At 43.3% G+C, this 11,391-nt stretch overlaps 1 protein-coding gene across 1 annotated transcript; it reads right to left on the reverse strand.

Annotated features, from left to right (window-relative positions):
- Window positions 1–1,963: 1,963 nt before the first annotated feature.
- LOC119518218 (olfactory receptor 1F1-like) lies at window positions 1,964–2,902 on the reverse strand. Its single transcript, XM_037815311.1, has one exon. The coding sequence runs from the start codon at window positions 2,900–2,902 to the stop codon at window positions 1,964–1,966; it is 939 nt and encodes a 312-aa protein (XP_037671239.1).
- Window positions 2,903–11,391: the final 8,489 nt, after the last annotated feature.

The following is an 11,391-nucleotide window of genomic DNA, read 5'->3' on the forward strand; positions in this document are numbered from 1 at the left end:
GACCTAGAGGGGATCTCGAAGTAGCCACCATGGCCCCGATCAGGCTTTCATGGAGAAGAAAGTGAAGGGAGCTCAGACAGCTGTGATCTGGGAGCCAAGGATGGGCTCAGGGCAGCCCCCAAAGGTATGTGGGACACAGCCCACATAGTGCAGCAAACAGGCCTCCAGCAGACCAAGCAAGATCAAGGCTCAAGAGCCACGGGGTGCACTCGCAACCCACTCAGTCACGCCAGTGGGCCCACCCAACTCCCAGTTCTCCCCCACCCGGCAGGGGGAAGCAGGACTGGTGGCTTCTTCAGACGGAGTGAGCTTCTGGGGGCTTTGACATCAAGAGGGAGGTATTGGATTCTCTACTAGCAACGGCAGATAGGATGGCAATAATGAAGAAATAAAGAAAAGGCGATTTTTACTCCAGTCCGGAGAAGGAGGTCACACGGGTTGCCTGTGGCGATAATCGGGGATGCAAACAAAGATTCACACACAAGGACGTATGCAGCAGTGCTATTTACAATAGAGAAACATCTGAAATTGTTCCAAGTTGGATAATGGATAAATTATATTATATCCATGTGATGAAATATTTTGCAGCCACTAAAATCACATTTCCAAGATCCTTACTGACATAGGAAGAAAGAAGTGGAAAAATCAGCATTCAAAATTATATGGATAGACAGCAGCCGAATTTGTAAACTATATTCATATAACTGTGGTTATCTTGAGTGGCAAGGTCACAGGTTATTCTGATTTTCTTCTTTATGATTTTTGGTCCTCTAGAGGGTATAGGTGTTACCTTTTGAATAGCAAAATGTTCTATTTTTAAAACTCCTTAAGTATATCAAAATTAAAAGTTAAGGTAATAGTCACTCATTTACTTTTTTTTTCTTTCAACTCAAGATGATTATCAACTTTGATCTAAGAACAATGCAAGAAACTGAGGATACAAGTTGAATAATATGTGTTTTTGTGTCTGGAGGGTCTCATAATCTGTGGAAAGCGTGATGGAGCTGGGGGAAGAGGTGACAGGCAGATAATTATACTACAATATGCACTGAACCGAAGCAAGAGAGTTCTGAGAACCCAGAAGAGAGAGACAGGGAGGCTTCAGGGAGGAGAAGGGGAACTTTGACTTGGCTCAGGAAGGTGTGGGTGGGAGGGGGTTGCTAGCTTGAGATGAAAGCAGGGGAATCTGGGCATAGGGAAAAGCAAGTGCTGATTAGTTTCCCACAAAACAAAGACATGGCCATGGCTGAGCCAGCCCCCAAGGCCAGGGAGCCCTGTAGAGGACCGTGCAGGGTTCCATGACTCTGTGCTTCTTGATCTCTTGATGCTCTAGAGGGCCAACAGGGCTCACCAGGGTCTCAGGACTAATGTTATTACCCACTTCAGTCCTCCAATTTCACCCTGATATTCTTTTTCTTTCCAAGTGTCAAAAGTAATTTTGTGATATTTGAGACCCAACCTTTATGACTGACCACCATGGAGGACATATAAAGGAGTATGAGGTAGACCAGATTTTCTTGACTCAGACTACACATTAGAATCTACTGATAAGTATTAAAAACATCAGTTTTAGAGCCTGATACCTGGAGAACCTATTTATTTAGTCAGTGTTGGGGCCTGAACATCAGTGTTTTATAAATCCCTCAGGTGATTCTAATATTCAGAAATGTTTGTAGTACACATCCTCTGAAACAGACCACTTAAAAAGGAAAATTTTGACTTGATTGTAAAATAATTTAAAAGTTAGTGATTAAAAGGAAGTGCCACTACTAGATATATAGAGCAAGGTCACAGGCAAATCAGAGTCTAATAATAAATAAATAAGGATCCCTTTCTACATGCTCCTAGAACAGGTGACAATATATTTGTTTCCAGACTGTCTTTGGCAAAACAACTGCTATGTTATACTCAACTAGTGAGATATAAATTTGCTTAGTCATGAGAATGAGCTTTGATTTTTTCATCAGACACAAAACCTCTTCCTGCCCGTCACTTTTCTTAGAGCCCCTTTCAGGGCCCTGTTCCTCAGGCTGTAGATGAAAGGGTTCAGCATGGGCATCACCACTGTGTACAACACGGTAGCCACTGTGTCCTTCTCAGCCGAGTGGGAGGATGAAGGGCTGAAATACACAGCGAAGATGGTGCCATAGAAGAGTGAAACCACAGCGAGGTGGGAGCCACAGGTGGAGAAGGCTTTCCATTTTCCCTTTGTGGATGGGACTCTCAGAATGGCACTGGTGATATGGATATATGAAGTCAGGATGCAAACAAATGGTGTGATCATTATCAGGGCACCCTCAGTGAGAACCATCATCTCATTGAGGTGTGTGTCAGAGCAGGAGAGTTTCAGAAGAGGGGTAATATCACAGAAAAAGTGGGGGATGACATTGTCTGCACAGAACACAAGTTGTGCCATCAACAGGGTATGCAATAGGACATTCAGGTTGGCTGTGACCCACGATCCAATGACCAGCAGGACATAGAGCTGATGGGTCATCTTTGTTGAGTAGTGTAAGGGGTGGCACAGAGCCACAAAGTGGTCATAGGCCATCACAGCCAGAAGGAAATTGTCCAAGTCAACGAACGTGAAAACAAAATACATCTGTGTGAGACACCCAGGGAAGGAGATGGTCTGAATCCCGAGTATGTGGTTGGCCAGCATCTTGGGGACGGTGGTGGAGGAGAAGCAGATGTCCGTGAAGGACAGGGTGCTGAGGAAGAAGTACATTGGGGTGTGCAGGCGGGAGTCTGCACTGATGGCCAGGACGATGAGCAGGTTCCCCAGGACAGTGGCCACGTACATGATCAGGAAGAGCAGAAAGAGGAGCTGCTGCTGCTGGGGCTGCCTGGAGAGACCCAGGAGGAGGAACTCAGAGACACGAGACTGGTTGGCCCCATTCATGGGGGTGGGGGCTCGGGCCAAATGCAGACCAAGCATGGTAGATCCAAAACCATGCAAAATGATGACCACGATGGTGCAATTAACAAGGTTACAAGGGGAGAGACCGAGTGAATTTTGCTCCCTCTATGTCTCATTCAGCACCTGAACCTCTCTGAAGTCTCCATTCCTTCATGAGCAAAATAAGTCCAAATGCTCTTGTCCACACAGCACCCCTGGAAGGACACTCAGGAGAGTGATGACAGTGGTTTTGTCTGAAGATCCTTTTGTACTAATTGAACTTTCTACCACCACCACATATCTTAAAAAGTAAATGTTATAAAACACTACAAATATAAGAATGTTAATAAAGACTTTTATATTTGTAATGAGTACTGGAAAACATGTTACATGATTACCATGGAGATGGACATGTAGTGAGGATTTAATGGAGGATAACCTTGTGATCAATATCCTAGGTGGTACTGCTTTAAAGAAAGTTCTTAACTTCTCTGAGTTTCAGTTTTACGTTTTCTGGTCTGGGTGTGTCACACGTTCTTAAGAGGTGTGCTCTGGGAATTGTGTCATCAATCAATCAGTAACTGCTCCCGGGGTGTCGGTGACGGCTGCCGCTGCTGCTGCTCTCTGGGCCCCGTCTACAGGGCACCGCAGGAGGAGGTCTGGGTGGACTTCTCGGCCGTCCCCGGAGCTCCCTTGGTAGGTCTTATAAAGTTAAAGTGGAGTGACCCTGAGGTAAGGGCAGAAACTCAGCCAACGGGTGTCCCCCGGAGCTGAGGGACTCATAAACAAACAGGCCAGACATGCACCGGTCAGCCCTGGGTGACCTCAAGGAACAGATGATGGTTTCAGAACTGTTTCTGTCGCTCCACTGAAAAGAAAGATTAATGCGGAGCCCACCCTAACAAGCAGCCTCTGATGATAACAAGCAGCCCCCTGTCTGACTCCTACCTGGGACGAACTGCCGTCGTCGCTGGCATCAGGGGTCTCGGAGCCCCTTCCCTTTTTCAGACCTGGCCTGAGGCTGCTGGTCTAAAGCAGAGGGAGCGTCATTGGGGTTTCGGGCTGAGTCTGCAGGAACGAGGAGCCGGCGCCGCCGAGTCAGCCCCCTGTGCAGGGAGGGTGTTGGGGGGAACCACAGGGTGAGCCCTTTGCAGGAGCTCCGTGGCCACCAGGGCCCGGCTCCCCAGAGCCTCGTTAGAAACCAGCAGAGCGATCGTCCCTTCTCCTCGGGCTCCTGGAGCCGGCGCGGGTAATAGGGACCTGCCAACCAAGTTATATAATTCCCGTTTCAGGACTTGGCAGCATTGGAAAGATGCCATCTTGGGGGTAATCACTGGCAAGAACCCTGTGCTAGAGAAAACTCACTATCCTGTTTAATCCCTCACCCAACCTGGGAAATACACGGGAAGCTGTGCAGGGATTAAGGGAAAAACTCGGTTCACACGGACCTGCACTCAACCCACACATCCACCATTACCAGCTGGGTGGCCTTGGGAATGCTACCAAACCTCACTGAATCACAAAGTTTCACCATCTCTAGAGTGGGGAAATAATATCCACTTTGTGGAGCTGTGAAGACTAAATGAGGTAATTTTTGTTAAAAACCTCACAACCCCTCACTTCATGAATGCACTGGGCTAGGACCTTGTCCACTAGTTAGCAGATAAAGGTGTTAAATTATATTTACATCCTCCATTCTGCTCAATCACCTGAGCTCCTGGGAAATATCATGTAGCATTATGTGTTTATCTTCGTATGTCAATTAGTCATTTTTTAAAGAGGCCAGGTGACAAAACTTTTCTTCTATATTTTGATTTAAGTGTAAAAGAGGTAGAAATCGGAACCCTTGCTGAGTCTATTTATAAATTGGTAGGACCTGGATCCTCCAGTGAAAAATGGTGAATGTTTCAAGAACTTTTGTCCACAGTCATTTGGAAAGCAAGATCTGGCTTAAGGTGCCCATAAAGCAAAATTTTTTTTAGGATAAGGATGTTTATTATAGTAATATTTATAATAGTAAAAAACTGCAGCCATTAAAATTTGCCTTTTCAGAATATTTGATGACAGCCCATAAAGCATTTGATATCAGACATTGTAAAGCTCACTTTCCTGGGTTGATGACATTAAGGAGTAACTCACAAGAACCACACACCTGAGTCAGAGGTGGCAGGTGCATTCCTGAAAACTGTCGTTCTGAACATGAGAATGTCCCTCTAGTCCTCCAGTGTGTTCCCCATTTATATGGTGGAATCTTAATAAACATCATTCTCCTGCTCCCAGTTATTCAAGAAAAGGACCCCAGGGTTATAATGAACCTTCATGTATTTATCAGACGCACAGGCAAACATCAAGTTCTTTTCCTTCTACCTCCCAAAATCAGCAAAAACAAAACAAAGCAAAACAAACTAACACAACAAAACAACAAAACCCAAACAAACAATAACCTACAAGCTAATTATGAAATATCTGGTGGTGGAGGTGGGGCAAAAAGAAGAGACATTTTGTTAAATACGTTTGTTTGCAAGTGATAGAAAATCCACTCATTAGCTTAAGGAGAAATGGAATCTATTGGTTTACGCAATTGCAAAGTCCACAGTTCTGCTTATGAAGGTCATGTCTTTCAACTGGGACTAGATTCAGGGGCCCAAATAAGGACATCAGGAGTCTGTTATTCTCTAGCTCTTAAATCTGTTTGCTTCTGTTTGATTTTATTCTGCAGACTATTTCTCTCTATGTGGCAGGCAAAATGGCTATCAGTAGCTACAAACTGAAATCTTCCCAAGCTAGCAATCACAAGGCACAAAGACTTTCTCTCTACCAGTGTTTATTTATTAGCTCAGGGAAGGCTGTTAGTAACTCGCTTGGGTCATGTACACAACCTTACCCAACCATTCTGGGTGGGAGAGTGGGATATTCCAGTCAGTCTGGGTTATCATCCCAACCCATGGAAGGTGGGTATCCAGTGATGGACATTATCACTGGGGTCAAATGGAGGGAGTCCCCCAAGCAGATCTGACACACGGAAATGTGAAGGCATGCCCGTGAATAAAAAATCTACTTACTATGAACCACTTGATTCACTCCACCAGCAGGGCAGAGAAAATGGTTGGAGAAGGAGCACTTAAGGCAGAGAAAAATTATCATGTTTTAAAAGTTAAGGTGAACTATGAAATATAGGTTGCAAGCTTCATATCAATGTTATGAACTTGGTAACTGTACTTAAGGTAGTTATATAAGTGAATGTCCTAAATGTACATGGAAGTATTAAGTGTTCAAAGAATATGATGTATACAACCTACTCTCAAATGTTTAGAAAACAGATAGACAGACGGATATATAGATTGACTGATAGGTCCAGAAAATGTGGCAAAATGTTAAAAGTTGGTGGATCTGGGTCAGGGTGTATGCTGGAGTTCACTGTATGGTTTTAGATTATTTTTGCAACTGTTCTGTAAGTTTGAAAGCATTCAAAATTAAAAATTAAATAAAAAGATCTTGTATGCAAAAAAAATTTAAAGGGAACTGAGAAAACCTGTAAGAAATTACGACCCAGTATCGATTAACACCCCTAGCACTGAGATCTTGGCTTACAAATACCATTTTCTGCTAAAAGGAAATAGGATTCCTTGGAGAAATGTGTGATTCCAGGTCTGGGACAGGAAAAGACATGAAAAGTCAAAAACATTTTGTTGCACCAGAAAATAAGGAAGTGCTCAAACTTCAATGAGGGCAGAAGAGGATTGTGGGAAGATGGCAGATTAGGAAGCTCCAGGAATCAGTCTCTCCACCAAAACAACTACTGAACTGGCAGAAATTGTCTGAATAGTTTGAAACTCCGGAGTCCAGTGCAACACTGTGCAGTATCTAGGGAAGAGCTGGTGGAAGAGGCTGGTAAAATTGTGGTAAATACCAGTGAATCCCACCGTCCATGCAGTGGCTACCATGCCTGGCTCCCAAACACATGGCAGGGGCAGTGAGGACTGCAGCTGGGCTCCTGGTGCACCTTGCTGGTGCCACAGTGGGCTACAAGGACCCAGTCCTCCAAAACCTGGGGGTACGTGGTCTCTTGGATCACTGCTTTGGATCAGCTACTTCAGATCGCTGGGGGAGCCGGCTCTGAGGGTGGCATTTGTTCTAACCTCTTCAGGCAAAAGCAGCAGAGGAGACTTAAAGAGACACCACCTGATTTTTTTTCTTCTCTTTACTCTTTTCATTCCCCATTTGGGTGTAAAAGTAGTTTGGAAAAGTCACAAACTGACAGCTCCAGCCCTCAACAGCAATAAACCATAAACAAAAACAATAAAACCCTAGCAATTTCAGAAGAGGAGGGAAACTTGATTTCCAGAGTTATTAAAACATAATACTCAGAATGTCTTTGTTTACAAAGCAAACAAATAAGAAAGTATGGCCCAGTCACAAAAAAAGAATTTGCCAGAAAACATCCCTGTAGAAGCTCATACGCTGGAACTACTGTCTTTAAATCAATTGTCATAAATATGTTCAAAGTGCTAACAGAATCCATATACAAAGAACAGAAGGAAATTGGGAAAACACTGCCTGAACAAAATAAATAAACTAGGGCAGTAAGCATTTGAATATTATAATTTTCATATACACTTATTTGACTTCTACTTTACAGATACAGACATGTCTTGAAAACACCGGATGGAGGTCCAGTCCATATAAAAAGACCCAGGGACCCAGAAGGGATCTCAAAAGAAGCCGATGCTCTGAGACTCTGACTCTGAGCTGGTGTTCTGATACCCACACGTTCATGCAGACAGCCGGTTTGCCACAGTGGGACTGAAGCCCCCATGGGTGTTGCCACCGTGGCCCTGAGTCAGGCTTTAATGGAGCTAAGACACCTGGACTTGGGAGCCAAAGGTGGGCCCCAGGGCAGCCCCCAAAGGTATGTGGGACACAGTCACCATTGCTGCAGCAAACAGGTCTCCAGCAGACCAAGACCAAGCAAGATAAAGGTTCAAGGGCCACAGTGTGCACGAGCAACTCACTCAATCATGCCAGTGGGCCCGCTCAACTTCCAGTTCTCCTCTACCCGGCAGGGGGAAGCAGGAGTGGCTGGCTCCTTTGAACCGAGTGAGCTTCTTTCTGGGTGTTCTGACGTCCAGAGGGAGGTACTGGATCCCCTGCTAGTAATGGCAGACAGGGTTTGGCAGTTCCTCAAAAAGCTAAACTTAGAATTACCATATGAACCTGGCAATTCCACTTCTAGGCATTTATCCCAAATAATTGAAAATAGGGACATGAACAGATATTTGTACACCAATGTTCTTGGCATTATTAACCATAGTCAAAAGGTGGAAGCAACCCAAGCATCCATCAACTGATGAATGGATAAAGAAAAAATATATATGGTGGAATATTACTCAGCCATAAAAAGGAATGAAGTTCTGATCCATACTACATCATGGGTGAACCTTGAAGCCTTCATAGAGTGAAATCAGGCAGATACTAAAGGACAAATACTGTGTAATTTGATTTCACTTATATGAAATAACTAGAAGAAGCAACTCATAGATTCAGAAAGTAGATTACAAGGGCTGAGTTGATGGTGGGTCAATAGGGAGTTACTAAGGGGTACAGAGTTTGTTTGGGATGATGAAAATGTTCTGGGGAAAGTGGTAAAATTTACACAACACTGTCAATTTACTTAACGTCACTCAATAGTACACTTACAATGGTTAAAATATGTTATGTATATTTTACCACAATGAAAATGTAAAAAAAAAAATCACAAATTTATACTGATACTTCCAACTCAAATTCAAGCCAGCAGTGTTTTCTTTTAACCTTTTTGATAATACATCTGTATCTTCTTTCTCCTATGATGAGACATTATCAATGCCACCAAGAACAGAATGTTACATAATCATTTGCTTTCTTCCATGATAAACAACAGTCACAGAACAATGGCAGGGAAAACAAAGATCTCTGTTTTGGCCATACTGAATTTGAGACGTCCATTGGACATCCAAGTGGAACTGTCAAGCCGCAGTTGTATACATGGATCTAGACACCAGGGGAGAGGCTGGAGCCTGAAATACACATTTGGGAGACATCAGCTTATAGACAGAATTTGTGACCATGAAACTCGATGAGCTCACTTAGTGCAGTTCTCAATTTTGGCTGACCATTGAAATCACCTGAGCTTGGAAAAGTATGGCTGCCTGGGTCCCATTCCCAAAGATCCTGAGATAACTGGTTTGGGGTGCACTCTGGGCTTCGAGATTTTAAAAAGCTTTCCAGGTGATTCAAATATTTAGCCAATGTTACAAACCACCGATGGAGAGCAGTGGATCAGAAAGTGTGGTCCCAAGACCAGCAGCTTTAGCATACCAGGAAACTTTCTGGAAATTCAAACTTTTGGGCCCTTCCTGTGACTTACTGAATCAGAAACTCTGGGATGGGCCTAGAAATCTGTTTCAACAAGCCTGCCAGGTGATTCTGATGCACTCAAGTCTGAGAACCACTGACTTAGAGCTGTGGCACTGAACCCTGGATGCACATTAGAATCACCTGGGGGCTTCTAAACAGTTCTGACTCCTCAGCTCCAACCCAGACCAATGGAATCATAATTTCTGGGGGCAGGCCACAGGCAACTTAGTTGATTCTACTGTGCTCCTAGTGTAGCAAACCTCTGATGTAGAGTTAGTTCCACAAGAGACAAGAAGAGGGCAATTGAATGAACCCTGGGGTACTTCTAAGACCCACTGATATTAGAATGTTGGGCTCAGGAAATTGGAGATGATACGACAAAGGCAGTTTCAGTGGAATGGTGGGGTTGAAGGCAGGACTGGAGTGGGTTCGATAGAGAATGGAAAGAGACCCATCCTTCCAACAAAGATTAGTGAAAAGCACGATTTTTATTAGCTTTATAATATTCCATCATATTGATTTAATCATTAAGGTTGCTTCTAATTTTTCAGTATTATAAACAATGCTGAGATATATTTCCTTGTACATAGAAGATAAATTACTGGACCAAGGGGTGATAATTTTTTTTTTAATTTTAAATCTTCATTTTATTGAGATATATTCACATACCACGCAGTCATACAAAACAAATTGTACATTCGATTGTTCACAGTACCATTACATAGTTGTACATTCATCACCTAAACCAATCCCTGACACCTTCATTAGCACACACACAAAAATAACAAGAATAATAATTAAAGTGAAAAAGAGCAATTAAAGTAAAAAAGAACACTGGGTGCCTTTGTCTGTTTGTTTCCTTCCCCTATTTTTCTACTCATCCATCCATAAACTAGACAAAGGGGAGTGTGGTCCTTATGGCTTTCCCAATCACATTGTCACCCCTCATAAGCTACATTTTTATACAACTGTCTTCGAGATTCATGGGTTCTGGGTTGTAGTTTGATAGTTTCAGGTATCCACCACCAGCTACCCCAATTCTTTAGAACCTAAAAAGGGTTGTCGAAAGTGTGCATAAGAGTGCCCACCAGAGTGACCTCTCGGCTCCTTTTGGAATCTCTCTGCCACTGAAGCTTATTTCATTTCCTTTTACATCCCCCTTTTGGTCAAGAAGATGTTCTTCATCCCACAATGCCGGGTCTACATTCCTCCCCGGGAGTCATATTCCACGTTGCCAGGGAGATTCACTCCCCTGGGTGTCTGATCCCACGTAGGGGGGAGGGCAGTGATTTCACCTTTCAAGCTGGCTTAGCTAGAGAGAGAGGGCCACATCTGAGCAACAAAGAGGCATTCGGGAGGAGGCTCTTAGGCACAATTATAGGGAGGCCTAGCCTCTCCTTTGCAGCAACAGTCTTCCCAAGGGTAAATCCCATGGTAGAGGGCTCAACCCATCAAACCACCAGTCCCCTATGTCTGTGGTCATGTTAGCAACCATCGAGGTGGGGGAGGCCAATACCCCTGCATTCTCCACAGGCTCCTCAAGGGGGCTCTACATATTTTTTTCCTTGTTTGTTTGTTTTTTTTTAACTTTTTTTTTTTAAATCAACTGTATGGAAAATAAAAAAATAAAAAATAATAATTTAAAAAAAACATACAATAAAAGAACATTTCAAAGAGACCATAACAAGGGAGTAAGAAAAAGACAACTAACCTAAGATAACTACTTTACTTCCAACATGTTCCTACTCTACCCCAAGAAAGTTACCTAATATAGCAACATTTCTGTGAACTTGTTCCTACTATACCCATCAGAAATTAACAGACCATAGTCATTCCTTGGGTATTCCCAGAACGTTAAAATTCTTGTCCCAGTGCAGGAGAGTGCTGCTGGCATTCTCTCTCTTGTCAAGCTAGACATTTCCATTTAAAATAAAAGCTGTTCATTTAATATACCTAAAATGACATCTCCTGTTCTTTCCATTTACAACTCTTGAATTACTAGTAAGGCTGAACATTCTTTCATTTTTTTTTAAGCCATTCATGGTTCTTTATCTAAAAATCGTTCATGTTGTCTTCTTATTCTTATTGGGTTGTTA

The sequence above is a fragment of the Choloepus didactylus genome, chromosome 21 (genome assembly GCF_015220235.1).
Source record: "Choloepus didactylus isolate mChoDid1 chromosome 21, mChoDid1.pri, whole genome shotgun sequence".
Classification (NCBI taxonomy): domain Eukaryota; kingdom Metazoa; phylum Chordata; class Mammalia; order Pilosa; family Megalonychidae; genus Choloepus; species Choloepus didactylus.